The sequence below is a fragment of the Dermacentor albipictus genome, chromosome 4, assembly GCF_038994185.2.
Source record: "Dermacentor albipictus isolate Rhodes 1998 colony chromosome 4, USDA_Dalb.pri_finalv2, whole genome shotgun sequence".
Lineage (NCBI taxonomy): Eukaryota > Metazoa > Arthropoda > Arachnida > Ixodida > Ixodidae > Dermacentor > Dermacentor albipictus.
Window position 1 is genome coordinate 72353433 of NC_091824.1, and position 18472 is coordinate 72371904.

General features: G+C 44.8%; 1 protein-coding gene and 1 long non-coding RNA gene across 13 annotated transcripts in view; both read right to left on the reverse strand.

Annotated features, from left to right (window-relative positions):
• Positions 1-2138: 2138 nt before the first annotated feature.
• LOC135902071 (uncharacterized) overlaps positions 2139-18472 on the reverse strand; it is a 79074-nt gene continuing 62740 nt past the window's right edge. For 9 of the 12 annotated variants that reach the window (XM_065431981.1, XM_065431980.1, XM_065431976.1 and 6 more), the window contains 3 exons: positions 16423-16567; positions 8383-8526; positions 2139-2422 (listed from right to left, as the gene is read on the reverse strand). In XM_065431981.1, the coding sequence (XP_065288053.1) occupies positions 2379-2422; positions 8383-8526; positions 16423-16567 (333 nt within the window). In that variant the 3' untranslated portion in view covers positions 2139-2378. Of the gene's footprint in view, positions 2423-8382; positions 8527-16422; positions 16568-18472 lie in introns of those variants that run through there. The other 3 variants (XM_065431984.1, XM_065431983.1, XM_065431985.1) reach the window with 2 other exon arrangements.
• LOC135902090 (uncharacterized) lies at positions 14809-16264 on the reverse strand. The gene is made up of 2 exons (XR_010564399.2): positions 15946-16264; positions 14809-15046 (listed from the first exon to the last, which is right to left on the reverse strand). It is a non-coding gene; the product is annotated as an uncharacterized lncRNA (long non-coding RNA).

The window sequence follows — 18472 nt, forward strand, 5'->3', positions numbered from 1 at the left end:
GAAACCATTTTAGCATCTGTTAACCGCTGTCTCGGCCTCATCAAACGTAGTCTGACACAAGCCTCGCCCCTTTTTACGAAACTAGCATGCACTACATTATTGTGACCAAAGGTTGAGTACGCGTTGGCTTTATGGGACCTAGAAGAAGAGTATCTTATTAAAGATATTGAAAGTGCAAAATCGTACTGTGAGGTTTATTTTTTCGGACTATTCAGGAACATCTAGTGTCACACAGTGTAGACAGCGCGCTGAATTCAAGAATTTGTCAGTTCATCGGCAAAATAGCACCAATACCACTCTTTCAAAAACATTATGAGCACCCGTTCCTTCATGATTTTTTTTCATATCAAGTCCTCTAATATTATTCATCGCGATCATCTTTTAAAAGAAAAACGCGTTTTTCGCCGCACATCACTGATACGCTCATTCTTTCATACCACCCATTACAACCGAGTGGAATAAGCTGCAATCTCACATTGGAACAGAACTCGACATTAATCAATTTTAGAAACTTGTCCGATCGGACCTGATGCCCTGAATGTTCATCAACCGTGTTCATCCCCTTTTTATCGCTCTCCCTGTTTTAATTTCTCTTTTCTCGTCTTTTGTTACTTCCAGTTAAAAGGAACTGTTTAGTGGCACTAAATTTCAGTGTTTTATATTGTATAACCTTTGCATGGTTCTACATTGCAGAACCATGCAAACCTGTGCTTACAATTTTTTTGGTGTGATTGTCTTTTGTGTTTTCAGCTTTTCTTTTTTACATTGTATATTCTTGTCACCTGTTACAAGTTACCTTTGACGATGTTTCATATCCCCCCTGTGTAATACCCTTCAACGGCGGGCCTCAAGGTAAAATACATAAATAAATAAATAAATAAATAAATAAATAAATAAATAAATAAATAAATAAATAAATAAATAAATATGTAACGACAGCTTAACGTTTGCCCCCTGATGCAGACTTTAGCAAATATTTAGTGAATTCCTGCAACAATATTGTCATTAAAAGGACTAATTATTTTAGAGAAATTCTAAGATCTTATTATGTCTAAATATTTTCTTCTGTGTTGAAAAGGTTAAGAAACACGATCCCGGCTAAATTGCGTGTAGGCTTTAGCTAAGCTAATACTTCAACGCTTGCTTAAAAAAAGGCATGTGGCAACACGTCAAGGAAAGTAACCATGTCAATTCTGTTCTGGCATGGCAGCCGCGCATTGTAATAGAGTGTAATAGATTGTAATAGAAAATTCAAAAATTCAGTGTTCATTCATATTCATTCAGTGTTCAGATATGAGCGAAAAGATATGCATACAGCACCAGGACGGGAAACTACGCGATAATCTGACAGCATGCCATAAAACGCAAGACACCATTTTAAGCACCGGGCAAGAAAGCAGCAACAAATGCGAAATAGAAAGACGGCAAAAATAACAATGGCGCACCTAAAATCATATTGTATATGCAGAACCTTGGTTATTGTACATTTACTTTTTTATTGCGTTAGCTGTTATGTCGACACTCTAGGCGTATTTCTGACGTCGCCATCGGTGTCGCGGTGTTCTCTATAAAGTCCAAGGTAGATAACACACCGCGCGCCGTATGCTGTGTGTTCGAGTGAAAGCATGGAAGAGTGAGCCGACGATGGTGACTCATTCTCACGCGCGCAAGAATGGAAAGCGGGGGAAATGCGCGCTGTTTTCCGTCGCGTGCAAGGCACCGGAGGGTGAAGGAAAACGCGACTTGTTTTGTTAACAGTGCATTATAGTACTTACATGAGGCAATATGAACAATAAAAAAATTCAAGTGGCCTACAAAACATTTATGAGCTCTGGATAGTTGTAGAAATTAAGATGAGTCCTATAGGAACTACCATGTGAGAAAATCTGAAGAATCAACGGGTTTTGCGACAATGCTATAGTTTTGGAATAAAAACTATTAGAAGGTCTGTGAGCAATATGTATTATAGCAAATCCTGTCCCGTGTCTATTCCTTCAGTGAACTAATGAAAACAAAGGGCATTCGGCGCAGCTCGAAAGAAACCAGTCGCTTTTTTTTTTATCTGACTTAATCTAAAAAGAGTAAAAACATGGCGCAATTTAAAACAGCTCGTCTATGTTACGGGACACGGGTGGAAATACAAGATAAAAATCTTTATTCCTAGCGAGTTAGGGCGCGATATTTTGCATGATTTCCGATATGTAGTGGAGAACTGGATCTTATGCAAGTGAGTAGGTGAGTTGGTCAAATATTGACGCAGGTATCACTTGTTCTCGTCGATTACTTTGCGGATCTCTAAGACTCGATTGTGTGCGCCGTTGCAGACGTCTGGAGCCAGACCGTACGTCATGTTGTATACTACCCAGTTGATCACGTATTTATCGGTCAGGTTGTAGCCTATCTTGCGGTATGTCTCCACCATCTGCAAAGAACGAAATACTACAAATTGATGTCGATTTTACGTGCAATTATCCCTAATGATTACAAAACTTTCAATGATGATTGATGGCAAACAATGATTCCCTGTGATTTTCAAAATTTAAATATTTAAAACTTTACGCAAACATTATGACCTAAACAAATATATACAACAGATTACTCACTGCACTCCGGAAATATGATACCAGTTACGCAGGATAAATCATGATTCGATTAGGACACAACAGCATTCAACGCAGTACTGCTGGTAAGAAATAATGGCACTGCGCTAGAATACAGCTTGAAATATCAGTCTCGCCAGCCCATACAATTTTTTTGCCGAAGACTTTACTGGAACAATCTCTTCGGACCGCTTAGTAACCGGCGCAAGTATCTGTCTGTTCCCCTTGTAGTTGTCTTTCGTGTTTGAATTTAGATTAAATTTATTTTATCGCAAATACTCATTACTTTCTATAGGCAGTATTGCAAATGAACTATTTTGTTATATTCCTTTCAGTATTAACGGCATCCATTTGTTTCAGTAATTCTCCGCGTCATCTATGAGAACGGAAAGTCGTAGACGCCAGAGCGTGCCAAGCTTGAATAATTGCGTATGTTAGTAACGCAGCTAACCATAACGTGTATCGCTTTAATACTGTGCATTTATATATGTTGTGTTGTTTAACAGCAAATAAATTTTTAAGAAAGATGCCTGTGGTTTATAACAGTAATTTTCTAATTATTTTTCATCACTCCATCAGCACATTCCTTGCGCAAGAAATCAAATTGCATAATTGAGAAATGACAAATATATACTAATGAAATGTTTATTGAATTGCGTAAGCGCGCACATCGAAATTCAACTGCACATTGCAGTTCAACTGACGCCAGTTATCTTCCCAGGCCTGTTCACTTATTACATATTTTAAAGGTGGTACCAGCTTTAAGATGAGAACTGCCATAGTTTCTTTAGGAATTGCTATAACCTGACACTTATGTTTAAGTTAGTATGCATACTTATGCGTAAGCTCAAATGTAGCTGGGTCACTGATGAATTTGTATGTATCCAACGCATTAATGATCATTGTTGCACTCGCGTCCATTCGTTCGAAGTGGATCTTATTTGCATTTGCAAACTCAATGGCTAGAATTCGTGGGCGACAGTTTGTGCTGCAAATTAAGTATTTTAAAGGGCAATTGCAAATACCCTGGCACATATTAAAATATTTTTTTCGATTTATGAAAATATTTGCCTTTTGGACTAATTCAGCATAAGAAGCAGATTTGTGCAAAATGCCCCACGCGATTTTAAGAGCTTCTGCTAAGAGCAATAAAAAAACCTGTAATAAAGTTGAAGTTGAAGTTTATTTTCCTTCAAAGATCAGGTGGTTAGAGAAACAGGTAGGTAAAGAAATTTAGAATAATCTGCACAATTTATTTCACGACTAATGTCGACAATAATGCTATTGACATTGAAGCAGTGCGTAGGTGCACCATGCTCCAACCGCCAACACCCGTCTTGTACAAGGCCGTGTATGCAGCCGGGCTGCTCTATCGCGCTCGCCAGGGGACGCTGAGCCAACTAGGGACGCCGCACCAAAGTCCACGCATGAAGCGCATATGTATATTTATTGAAACAAGGCAGTCTGAACATATGTGATACGGGTTCGACTCCGCCTAGCCCCCTACAAATTGAAATGATACATTTATTTGAAGAGCGCCACATACATACTAGTGGCTCACACCCAATGAAGCAAGTTTGCGTCAAAGAGGATTGTAGAGAAAGAGAGAGCGTAAACTTTATTATCAAATCAAAAAGATTTGAGTCCGGTGTCTTTTTAGTGGGTCTGGACACATGCCGCGGATGTGGTTCCGAGACCTTGTCTCGAAGGGGCTTTCTCGGCTCGCTGGACGGCCCAGTATTGTGCTGTGAGCTTCGAGCTGAGCAGTGCGGTCTTCCAGCGCGAGTGGACGCTGGCGGTGGAAGAGACGGAGGGGTCGGCACTGCCCAACTTGTTTGTTAAGTGCTGACATTCCCATAACATGTGATTAAGTGTGGCAACCTCGCCACATGATGTGCATCTGTTTGTTTCGTACATGTCTGGATACAAGGCGTGCATGAGTCTGTGATTTCTGCGAGAATCTGTTTGTAATTGTCTGAAGTGTACTGCTTTCATCCTGTCTAACCCAGTGTGAGGGAATCGGTTCACGCGTCTTTGTAACTGGTAGTGTGTCGTGATGTCGTGGAACCTGGTCATATGGTCCTCCCACGCCCAGACGTTTGCAGTACCCCACGGGGGCTCTTCCTCCGATGACGCTCGGTGAGTGAGACCTCAAGCAACGCGGTGAGCCGCTTCGTTGGGGGTTCTCAACTCACTGTGTGTGGGGATCCATAGCAAATGCCTTCGGTTATCGAATTCGGCTTCTCCCTGGTGTATGGCATGTCGCTGAAGTACGTGATGCACCTCTTACGAGATGCGCCCATTTGCGAAATTGCGATTTGCCGTTTGCGAATCGCAGGTCACGTATGTCACTTTGGTTTATGTGAGGGCCAGTGGTTATGCCGCTTCCTCTGCCGTTTCGGCATGTGCCGCTTCGGCATGTGCCGTATTCACGGAGACGCTCGTGAGGCGGTTGCCTCGTTGGCTAGTAACTACCCCCACGAAACTCTTCCTGTCTCGATACCGGACTGCGTCGTTCAAGACCGCCTCCTTGTTGTTGGAGTAACTTTGGTTCATGTGCTGTGCCCTGGCTTTACGTCTCCTCGTGTGGTGTTCGGGATGGATGTTGCAAGGCAATGGGGTTAGGTATGGTCGCGTATGGTTCTTGGAATTTCTACTTTGATGCCGTGCTGCGTGTGGTTCGTGATGCCGAGCTTTGCAAGCACGTGTCTGCCCTGGCAGGTCTTGGATAGGCGCTAGAGTTGGGACACTCGTTTCACCTCCACGACTTCCTCGAGCGTATTGTGTAAGCCTAGTTCTAAGAGCTTGGTGGTGCTGACTCCGGGCGCAAGTCCCAACGCACATTTTTACGCCTTGCGACTGTCGAAGAAATGCGCGTATCGAGTTACCCTTAGCTAGTGATCGAAGTCGGCGTAAAAGACATTCACTGAAGAGCGGTGCATACCCAGTGGCACATGTCCTGTGGTATGCATACCCCAGTGATCCAAGTCTTTGTAAGTATTGTCATTTATAAGTAGCACATACCCAGTTGCACATATCCGAGGCCCAAATTGACATCGAAGAGGTTCACTAAAGCGCGGCACATACGCATATTCACATGCCTTGTGATCCGAGTTGGAGTGAAAGAAGTTCATTGAAGAGCGACACAAACGCATCGGTACATTCTCAGTTACTCGAGTTGGCCTAGGAGAGCTTCATTGAAGAGTGGCGCATGCGAAGTGCCACATACATTGCTGCCAGTCGGCATCAGAGAGGTTCATTGAAGAGCGATACGTACGCAGTGACACATACCCAGTGACCGAAGTTAGTGCGAAAATGGCTAGAGACAGTATATCCCTAGACACCGCCCGAAAAGTGGGTGAAGCACACAAAGAATGCTAATCGCATTAACACACAGATCCCCTTCGCTATGAGAATGAGTGAAAGCGAGGCTTTAAAGGGAAGCTGAAGAGTTTGTGGAATTCAATAAGACGGTCATATATGGATGCGCGAACTTTATAAACCATGTAGGTGAAATTTGGGGGGGATTTTTCACTTAGGAGCGACGCAATCGTCGGTTAAAATTGCGCTGTAGATCCGCCCCCCGTCGAGCGCCGCGCGCTGCTGCGGTCGCTGGCGATGCGAGCGGAGACTGGAAACCACGGCGTAGTGACGTTACACTGGTGTTCCGTTCCGTCGCAGTCTCCTCGACTGTGCCTCACTGGGCTTAATTCTGCGTGCGTGCCGTCATAATCTGCTTCGCTCGACCCTAGATTCCTTTGTTTGTGTGTATATATAAGGGGTAGTTGACGTGCGCAACATCTATTGACTCGGCGGCCTTCGAAACCGCCCGTGTAGCAGTTCGAACTTGACCTTTGAGGCAGCTGACTGTCGGTTGGAAGGCCTTCCAAACACCCCTGTGATACGGGTATTATGTACATACGGTTCCGGCTTGGCACTATTGGCTAGTCGCTCATAGTATTTCCGGGTGACGAGTTCCAGATTTCTAGAAACGAGCGATCGAGCGAAAACACCGAGCGATCTATTCAAGCGGCGGCCCGTTTTGTCCCTCCTAGCCGTCGCCCGTCACCGTCGTGTGCAAAATTGCTCTCGTAGAATTTGGACTTAACGCCGAACTCCTAGAGAAACGGAAGCTCTCGAAATTTTCCATGACCATCTCAGCAAAACAGCACCAAACTACCTTGCACCGTGCTTCGTGTGTAGCGGCAGCAGTCGGTCCGGACGAACACCATTGTTGACGCCACGAGGCGCCCGACCAATCACAGGCGGAAACAAGGCGCGCGAGCTGGGCGTGTCTTATGCTGCACTTTTCGTCAAAATAAAATATGTTTGCGCTTTCTCTCGCTCAATATCGAAGCGATATTGGAATTCAGATGGTTCAAAACCACGACGTACTGCTCTTCACCCATTTTTTTCTGGAAAAGCTTTCAGCTTCCCTTTAATTGGTACCGGGGAGGACCATTTGCAAGTACAGAGCAGACGATTAATTCGAGGTATTTTCACAAGGAAGCGCCTAGCTCGAAATAAATTTGCGGTGCTGGAACATGTGCGTCTCACGCTTGATGACGATAGTATGACAACGACGGCACAACGACAGCGGAATGACTGCGAGAAAATGACGACGAATGAGCGAACAGGACCCCATGAGGACCGCGCGATGACACCGATTCAATGACAAAGAAGGAATGAAGAAAAGAAATGCAGACGATGTCACGAGCACAGCTGGATGAAGACTTCGGAATAACGACAAAGGATAGGACAATGACGGCATAATGACGAAGCGTCGCAACAACAGTATGTAGACGGCTGCTTGACGGAAATCGTATGACGAAGCTGTACAGACAATGTAACCAAGACAATGGCATCACTGTGATGATATAACCACGCATTCACGACGGCCATTGCATGATAACACAATAATGTCTATGGCATTACGACAATCGCATGATTGGCGGGCGGCCTACTAATCAGTCACAGACGGATGGTCAGCCACTAATAAATGACGGGCGGTGAGGGACTAGTAGCGGCACACGGAGACAGTTTTCAGCGGCGTTCAAAATAAAATGTAGATTTTGCCGAATAAAACCGCAACCTGGCCGCTGCGTGCCACTCTGACGTTTCGGAAAAAAAACGCGCCATAATGGCGAGCACAAAAAGGAAAACTGTGGGCGTGCAACTCACGTAAAACCACTTTTCTTCAATAGCTTGAGGAAGCAGTTGCGCAATTTGTGTGGGAGATTCGTGCGCGTGCACTGCCTTTGACAGTGATGTCAATTCACAGTAAAGCTGCAGCGCCCTTGGAAAAACGCATTTCGCCCATTTCTTTCTTCCCCCCTTTTTTTTCTTATTAGACTAATTGATCGACCTATATTACCACTTCAGCTGCATTGAAGTACATGTGATATTTGTAGATTTGCATATTTCAAAGTACGGACATTCCTGGCATCTATAAGCTGTCAGTGAGCTGTCAGTGAGCAGTGAGCTGTCAGCTGTCAGTGAGTAGTGAGTGTCATTGTGGAGCTGCTGTAAATGCAGTATTTTTTTCCCTCTGTCTTTCCCAGCTAAGTACAGCCTTATGCACACATGTGGTTAATAAACTTCTTCATGTCCTAAATAATGGCCCCGCTTTCGTGTAACAGTGCTACCTATTTGAAGGCACGACAACATCATTACAGGAGAGCAAATCGGCACACATATATTGCCATTCTTTCCATGCCGCCATATTGCATGGGCCTGACGTGATAGCCTGATATTGAATGACGTAGTGAATCAAAACACCTACTTTGTGCCTTATTGTGCGAGGCGTTTCGAAGGATATCACTGTATCGCTTGTATCGTTGCCCTCGGCGAAAGCGCAGGCAGACCCACCGATGTAGTATATCGAGGCACCGCTGGGCCCCCGTCCGAACAGCTGGCTTTCGCACACCTGCAAACCCAGCGCGACAGACACTGTTACTCGCAATGGCCTTTACAAAAAGAGTTCCACATCAAAATGTTCCTTTGCAAAAATAAAAGAAAACGCTTTTCTCGTGAAATTGGGTAAGATTGACATGTATCTTCGAGGCAGCCATGTAAACAACCAGCCATAGTTCGGTCTGTTTGGTGTAAAATATGCTATGGGATCCGAAGACTGTGCAGCCAAAAAATCATTCAGGCGCTTGTGGAATGACTGAAAGCGCCCACCCAAGGGTAGCCTAGAAGCCATGAGGATTAGAAAAGCTGCAAAAGAACTACTTCTTTAGGATATGCCATATACTGTAAAAAAAAATGCAAACGCGCTCTGTAGAGCAACATGTTTTCTAAATAAATTGAGCGTTTACTTGCACGTTGAATTCCACAATAATATAAGTCGGTACCGCTCAGCCAAGTTTCCGTTATCTTGAAGTTAAAAAAATATTGTTATGAGCACAAAGAAATGGTTTATTTAGGCCTTGCCATCGGCTACAAATGGCAAAAAATGGCCATTGCACAGTCGTGGTCCTGGTCATCTTTCCTCTCAGATCTCCGGCTCTCTTTTTCGAACATGGACGCAGCCTAACTGACGTCGGAAATAAAGCCAACCGGGAAGTCAACTCGCTTGTCGTGGCTTATGTGCTTTGTACCTGGTCATATGGGTAACTTGAGTCCTAGCAGAACATCTATCAGTGCATGTTAGCCGCGCGAGAATATACTTCGCTGATCTCGCCAGAGACAGCTTACGTTCATCATAGTTTTCCAGCAGCTTTTGAGACAAACCACGTTCTTTTTTTTTCTTTTGTGGTATTCCAAAGCCAATTTAGATCACCGCAATTATAAGTAACAAGTCGGTGCTGTGAGTAGTAACGTGCTTTAGAGTTTTCTTGGAACGCCATAGTACATAGACGCGAAAGTCGCCGAGCATCTTCAGTGAGGCATTGAGTATCGGCGATCGTTGAGTTGTCATGGTGGTAAAAAGTGAGGACAGTATCAAGCATATACTGGCTTGGGCGAGCATTTCGAAGAAAGAAGGGTGTGTAGCCAGCGGCCTCATGTTTGGTGGTAGTGAATGCTTATGTAATAAGTCGTAGTACCTCATCCCAGAACTTGTGAGTGTATGCTTATGTAATAACTGGCAGTACCTCATCCCAGAACTTGTGATCGCACGCAACATACTTGGAATGCATATTGATGATCGTTCGATTAATGCGCTCAGTGAGACGGTTCATCGGTAGATGATACAGCGTCGTGTGCTTCAACTGCGGGTCACACAAACGTTGAAGCGCTTCCACGATATCCGGTGTGAATTGACGTCAGCGGTCACTTATAATAACCCAAGGTGGCTCGTGTCTCAGAACAAGAGGGTTAAGTAGCAAGAACGACATTTTCGTGGCACTGCTTGAGGGTATGGGTGCCACCTCGCAGTGACGCGTGAAGTAGTCGGCGCAGATAAGTATCCAGCGGCGTTGCCATTGGGTGACTGAGGAAAAGGACCTGGGAGATCTACTGCACTTTGCAGAAATGGCAAGCTTGGGGGATGACACAGCTTGAATGAGACAAGATGGGGCAGTGACTGAACCTTCCAGAAATTTGCATTGCACGCACCTGTCCATGCACAGCTCAACCGAGTGTCGGATTCGCGGCCTGTCAAAGCGTGCTTGAATCTCGTACGGAGTGCGCACAATGTCTAAGTGACCGGAGGTAGGGTCGTCGTGCAAATCCCGAAGGATAGTTGGCAGGAGATGCTCCAGAACCGCTAGAACCACTTGTGCTTGAGTAGTTCTTTTTCTAGAGAAGCCCGTTACGTGCACATGAGCGACTTGTAATAGAATGGATCATAGTAAAGACTGCTTCGAAATGAGTGTCTATCTGTAATTCCTATTGAATTAGCGTCTCCTACAAGAGCCCGGATGAAGCATGGCAATCGAAGGACTCTTCCTCCGTGCGGCAGTTTACGGCCGCCCCGCACGATCGCAAAAATCAATGCTCAAAGTTGCTTCGTTTGTTGATCGGGAAATAACTACAAATTCCGTCGGGAAAACTCTACCCCCCAAGTATACTTCGGCAGTGCACACACATGCAGGACGCAATGACGCATCGCTGACGGCACAAAACGTTGCAGCCAGGCCCCATCGAAATACAAACTTGCGGCCAAGGAGCCTTTTAAAAGCGAGAATCGATACACCCGCAGTTGCTCCTGCACCCAAAATGAAGCAATTGTAGAAACACCATCAAAAAGCACGTGTGCGTCTCCCCGCCGCGGTAGCTCTGTGGATACGGTGTTAGGCTGCTGAGCGCGAGGTCGCGGGATCGAATCGCGGCCACGGTGGCCGCATTGCGGTGGGGGCGAAAACACCCGTGTACTTTGATTTAGGTGCACGTTAAAGAGCCCCAGTTGGTCGAAATTTCCTGAGTCCTCCACTACGGCGTGCCTCATAATCAGAAGGTGGTTTTGGCACGTAAATCCTCCTAATGTAATTTTTTTACCATGTTTGTCGTTGTGAATAATAACTTCAGGGGGCATTTCTGTCGCTAGTCTGTGTCGGACGACTTCTGCTCCATCGGCCGCGCTAGTTCGTTTTCCGATTGCAAGGGCGTGGCGCAGCGGCGCAGTAGCGATAGAGAACGAGGTAAACGTAACTTATAAACTATATATATATATATATATATATATATATATATATATATAAATAAATAAACCTGTAAACTATATTAACCGTAACCTGTAAACCTATATATCCTTCACGAGATCCTCAAGCAGGCAACGGGCAAGAACTTTTGTTATTAGTGCTGCACATTTTGTTCGGTGCAGCTTTACCTCGCACGCCATGGACGACGACAACAGCTCACCGAGATCATCCACAGAGTTGATAGTGGCATGATACGCCGAGTAACATGCCAGCTTGAGCTCCGATTCTGGTGTTGTCTTTGGAGGCGATGGTTTGGTGAAGCCCATGGTTGTCAAACGTGCACTGGAATATCCTAGGGTGTTCTTCGCGAGTTTTCCGTTCCATGTGCTGAACATGTACTGAACATGTGCTGCCATGTGCTGAACGAGGTGGGCATGTGAGCGCGGATTTCACACTTGCAGTACTTGCATGCTGCTTTTTTATCGTCTCCGGTGGCTGGGCGTAACCAGTTCTTGAGCTGCGTTTTCTTTTCCTAGTCTTTGCAATATCGTTTGCCATATTTCGACCACTTCGAAGCCCTTTTGCACAAAGAACACCGGCGACACACTACGACATAGACCGCCACGAGTGCTGGCAAGGCGTCAGAACATTGATGAATGGATAGGGACAGTTTCGTACTTTGTGACTCCTGCTACTATCGCGTTTATTTAACGACAAACGCGCGCGAAGGGCATTAAAATTAAAATATTTGCAGGAAAAGGGCGAGTAAGGCAAAAAAAACGCGACAAGCGACTGTAAAAATTTACAAGCTTCTCGGTGAAAAAAGAAGCCCACATTCGCTTATATTAAGCGGAAGTGGCAACCCTGGCCGGCGTGTGGCTTCGACAGCGTTGCGGGCAGTAGCACCACTTGACGAAAAGGTGGTGTACGGAAGTTGAGTTGTCTTCACAAAAATGCAGGCCTGCTGAAAACCTTGGTAGACCACTTCACGGTATTGGGCGCCGATTGTATAAACTCGCTCTATTGCCTGTGACAGTGCATACCGGAAGAGGCTGGATATTTCGATACTCCTCAATATAGTAAAATATGTTGGTGTCAATCGCATAGCCACCAGGTGTGTCACATTCACCATGGTTAGGCATTGTCCGCTGGGAGGGGTGCGTGCGACGAAGGCGTTGGTCGTAGTCAGATTCCTGCAAGCTACTTGTCTCTCTTGAGCGTGGAGTAGGACTATGTTCAACAGCCACTGCGTGAACTATCGAATGGCAGTGTTGGTCATCTCGTGTGGTGAGTACGCACCAGTGATGCCTGTTTGAGCTCGGGACGTCTGGGCGGAGCAACTCTTATCGAACACTCTGCCTTATGGTTGACAGAATAACAATGCGCGAACTCCTATCCACACTCACCACTGTCGTGACGTTAGCCAAGCTACCAAATTTTCTGCGAATCAGAGGTTCTGCAGTGACGAATGATGTCAGACATGGAATTCAAGCTTTCTTTGCCAACCCCCCAAAAAATGTAAGCGTCTTAAGCTATACCTTCAACAAATGTGCAACTTTAGCGTCTTTAGATATACTAGAGTTGACTATTCTGCACAATTTCAGCATTTCCTCAATGTACGTAGTACAGGTTTCGCCTCAAACCTAAGCGTTCGGCGAAAGCGTCTGTTCAGCTCATTTCTTTTTTTTGGCACTGGAGTCTCCAACCCACGCTTTGAGCTCCTAGACGAAAAGCGCCCTCGAAGCGAGTGTGTCTTAGTGGTTCTCGTACGAGACAAGCGAAGGTAAGGGGGCCAGCTGCGCCCGCTGCGCGGTAGGGCCCGAACAGTTGTATCGGTTCACCCTTGCGGTTACTCGCCGGCCACTCGTGGACTTCTCCGCCTTTTCTTCCGAAAGTTTGTGGCACCCCGTAGTACTGCAACGAAACACCCGACAGATCATCGTCAGAGTCTGAAGGGATCGGGCCGGCCTCTTCAGGCAAGCGAAACAAGGGTGGGGGAAGCCCGGGAAATTGACGGCCTTGCCGAACTTGTAACAGCGTAGGCTCCGTCGTTGCAAGCTGTAGCCAGTACGTACTCCAGACTGCTACGAGCTAGGGGGAAAGGCTTACTTAGGCCTTTAAGTCGGCTACAAACCGCCAAAAATGGCCGCGGCACAGTTGTACATTCCTTCCATTTCAAATCACCCCGTCTATTTTTCGCATTTGTACAAGAGAGTGTTGGTCGGATCGAAAGTACGGTTTTTCGTTGGCTTAATCAGTGAAATAGAATATCTTCTAAAGTATTCGACGCGTACAGTATTGCTCAGGCCGAACGGACCTAATGAAAGATGATGCCTTACGTTATACTTCTGCAAAAGTAGCAGCTTTCTGAAAACACATCAGACCTTTAACTACATTAAAATTAATAACACAAGTTCTGCCTGACAGTCAAGAACGTACCGAAAGAAATGTATGCAGGTTCAACACACATGTTGCAATCCATGCGGAGTGAAGCTTCAATGAAGCGGTTACTAAAATATCACTTCACTGCAGCAGCGATGCATACAATATCGTTTTCTTTCGTGCTATGAAATGGGCTATTTAGCGCAGTGTTTACGTTCATGAACCACGAAGGCCGTAACTTTATTCTCGCGGCGTACTTTGTACTGCACTCACAACTGTACCGAAACGCAAGCACCAAATTAGGAGGATGGGCTGTGTCGGAGGTCTACACAACGATGTAACGCGGACGAGAGGATTGTATGATGCCTGTCGACGGTCAAATGGCGATGACAAGTGTATGAATATAAAAATGCAACACAGATGTAGCTACACTTACAGATTCTGTATCTATTGTGTCACAGTTGCATGTACACATTCTGGAGGATCGGTCAAGAATAGGCGCAGACCCCGTGCCACATGCCGAATGGCAAAGTTCAGGAGGAAAAAAATCGAAAAGATCCGTTGAATATAATGCTTTCTTCAATTGTCAAGCGAGTGTACTTTAAAGGTACCTGTGAGCCGAGATTACTCGTATATGTTCCTGTTTGTCGCAGTAATTTTTTTTTACATGCAGGACAGGCACTTCTTTGTCAGTCGCATACGTTCCCTTACAAAAATCATTGCAGACTTGCTGCAGAAATTCTGCATACCCCGAGTCACCCGGGATGCAGAATATCTGAAGACAGGTGACAGACTTTCTGTCACCCCCTGTCACCTCCCAGCGCCCAATTGGTACACCCTTTCTGCAGAAATTCTGCATACCCCGAGTCACCCGGGATGCAGAATATCTGAAGACAGGTGACAGACTTTCTGTCACCCCCTCTCACCTCCCAGCGCCCAATTGGTACACCCTTTCTGCCGAAATTCTGCATACCCCGAGTCACCCGGGATGCAGAATATCTGAAGACAGGTGACAGACTTTCTGTTACCCCCTGTCACCTCCCAGCGCCCAATTGGTACACCCCTTCTGCAGAAAGTCTGCTCAATCTGTGTATCTGCAGGATACAGCATTTCTGCAGAAAGTCTGTCGAGATTGTGGTCACAGGATTACAGCATTTAGGCAGACATTAGACAGAATTTCTGTAGCCCCACTATGGGGAACTGGCATGCATGCATGCAATAAAATAACAGACGCAATAGCATTCTTTGCACATTTTATTTGTCTCCGATTTCTTCCGGGCTGCTTGGTTGGGACCAAGAATATCGCTTCCAAGGAATGAAGTAGTGAGTACCGACATCTCATGTGAGTGGCAGTGACCGCCTTGCACACACCTTGTCGCAGCATGCAAATCAGATGCTTTGACGCGCTGTTCAGCCTGCAGAAGTGCCGCAGGCTCCCAAGTGATGTAGATTCCTCTGGCTCACAAAATCGTGACATCCCTAAACAAGAAGAAATGTTCAGTTTACTGTAAAGTTAACCCTGCTGAAACTGTAAACTTGTGACATTGTGAAAAGTCTCGTACAAACAGCTACATGAAGCTGCATGGTTGCACAAATACCCGATTATTACATCACAGGCAGTTAACATGTAAATGGAACTGGAGCAAACATGAATCTACTATAAAAAACTTCACACAAACGCACGTCTGTACCAAGTCAAATGCGAATTGCACAACCAGAAAACTTGTTAACACATGATAAGCGTTCGAAAACCTAATTTATTTATGCGGTGCAACAAAGCCCTGCCCCAAATGACGATGCATTGAAAAAGAACAGACTCCCTCTTTTTCAGGTGAGAAAACAATTTTTTCCATTAAAGATAGATACTGTTGTTGAAATCTCGGAACCATTTACAAATACACGAAAACACATGACACCCAACGCAAGAAATACAGGCTGTCTGAAGACACTATATAAATAAAAGAACTTGCATACAAGCTAAAATCTGGCCATGCGTCGTACACAGCAATCGGGTGCCATCTCGCGCTGCCGTTAGCTGTGAAGACGACAAATCGACGTACCTCTAGAAATGGCTATACGATTTCTCGCTGAAAAATTACGTACAGAAATAGTAACTTTCCCTGCTTGAATTTTTGCGCCTATTCAAATCAAGCAGTCCCCGGCGCAAGGAAACTTCACAGCAGAAAGCAAATAGTCGATAGATTTTGGCAACATCACGTTTTAGGGCAATTTTCATCAAACTTCGCTAAATGCGCCCTGCGACAAGAACGAACATTCGAAAAGCACGATCATTTTTGTCACGTTACTAATCGCCTTGTTACTCGTACAGAAATGCCCACTTCACGGACTACAAGAATGCGCGCACGCGCCGGACTTACCTTTCTAGGCGTGCTCGGTAAACGAGTCTCCGTGACAGCTGCTGCCGCATCGCACAGGTACCGCAGGAAGGACAGTCGGTGCACGGTGCCTCCAGCGTCAACAGCGTAGAATTGCAGATGAACTACAGCACGTGATAGCACAACTTTCAAAAAATTCTTCCGCGCACTGTGATGGAATGCGAGCGCAGCGAGAGTACCATCGGCGTTTCATGAGCCGGTAACAAAGAAAGCGCGACCGGGTCATAACTACGATAATTGGCATCGGCACACCACACGGAAAACACTGAGAGCTACCTTATGCAGTCACAGGGGTTTTGGATCATTAATACACACAAAAATCGCCACAATTCCTCTCAGCACGGCATGTTCACTACCTCATCGGTCGCCGTCAATGCGGCGTGCACATGGCGTGCACGCGTGCACGCGTGCACGCCGTGACTTGTCGGTGACCAGGTGCAGACTGGAAAATATACTCACCCGTAATTTTACCGGTGCTCGCGGCCAGCGCCTCCTGGGGGCCGGCGCCGAAAGCAACCACGCAGTCGGTGGTCGGATGGATGGTGTCGGCGTCGCGCGGTAGATATGTCCTTAAATTCAGGCTGCGGTTCGAGCCATAGTATAACTGCTGCATTTAATGTACGTTATGTAACACGCCAGTATTACCTTATTAATTATTAATTATCTATTTTAATGTCTTATTTCATTTTTATTATTTTATAATTATTAATTACCTTATTTCAATTAGTATTAAATAATTGATTTATATAACTGCCATTATCAGACTGTTCTTGTAGCAATCATGGACAAAGTTTTCAAAATGTTAAAATGGCAAAACAGAGCGCAATGATAAAATGTGTCATGGTTCAGGATGCGCACACGTGTGTGTGTGTGTGTGTTTGTGTGTGTGTGTGCTTGTGTGCGTGTGTGATTCGTGGGTGGCTGAAAGGTGAAGCCGATTTAACTGTTATTTATAAAATGTGTCATGTAGAATATATATATATATATATATATATATATATATATATATATATATATATATATATATATATATATATATATATATATATATGGCATGCATATTACATACAAGTCTACTTACTTGCCGTCCACACAGTGTCTGCAGACAATATGCAGACAATCTGTAGACTAGCTCTACATGGAGGTGACTGGTGGGTGACTCATGGGTGACTGAAAGGTCAGACCTATTGAACCGTAATTATAAAATGTGTCATGGTTTAGAATATGTATATATATGCGCTTATATATAAATATGCATCTACACACACACACACACTCGCTGGGCATGCATATTACAGACAAGTCTACTTGCAGTCCGCACGGTGTCTGCAGACATTCTGCAGACTAGGCCTACGTGGAGGTGACTGGTGGGTGACTCATGGGTGACTGAAAGGTCAAAACTATTCAACCGTAATTATAAAATATGTCATGGTTCAGAATATGTATGTATATATAGATACATATACATATTTACACACACACTCACTGGGCACGCATATTACAGACAAGTCTACTTGCAGTCCGCACGGTGTCTGCAGACATTCTGCAGACTAGCTCTACATGGAGGTGACTGGTGGGTGACTCATGGGTGACTGAAAGGTCAAAACTATTCAACCGTAATTATAAAATAAGTCATCGTTCAGAATATGTATGTATATATAGATACATATACATATTTACACACACACTCACTGGGCACGCATATTACAGACAAGTCTACTTGCAGTCCGCACGGTGTCTGCAGACATTCTGCGGACTTAGTCTACAGAAAGGTCGAGTCTACAGATAGGTGACAGGGGTGACTGATAGGTGACTCATGAGTGACTGAAAGGTCAAACCGATTTTTGTAAGGGTTGGTTGTATATATGAGTTGTTATACAGGGCCCCCGGTGATAATTTTATTCCTCGCATATATAACTTTCCTATATTTATCCACAAACCTTTCTGCTGATATACGCACTGACCCAGCTTGCCAGCTGTAACGCAATATCCAGGAGAGTAGCCATAGAAAGCTTCGCTTTAATACTGAACCATGTCATAACTTAGCGAGAAAAAAATTGAACGGTGCAAAAAATTTCGGGAACACTTAAAACGACTTTCTGAAGATTTCATACACAAGAAGCTCTACAGTTTTCAGAATACTATAAATGAAATACTGGGGTTTTATGTGCCAAAATCAAGACCTGATTATGAGGCATGCCCTGGTGAGTGACTCCCTAATAACATTGACCACTTGGGGTTCTTTAACATGCGCCAAATGCATGATGCGCCACCGTGTTTGCATTTCGACACAACAACCGAAATTTCATCCCGCGATCTCGTGATTAGCAATGCAATGCCACAGCAACTAGGCCATCACGTCGTGTCCTTGAGCGTCTCTGCACAAAGCTAATTAAAGTGTCATAATATATATATATATATATATATATATATATATATATATATATATATATATATATATATATATATATATATATATATATATATATATATATATATATATATATAT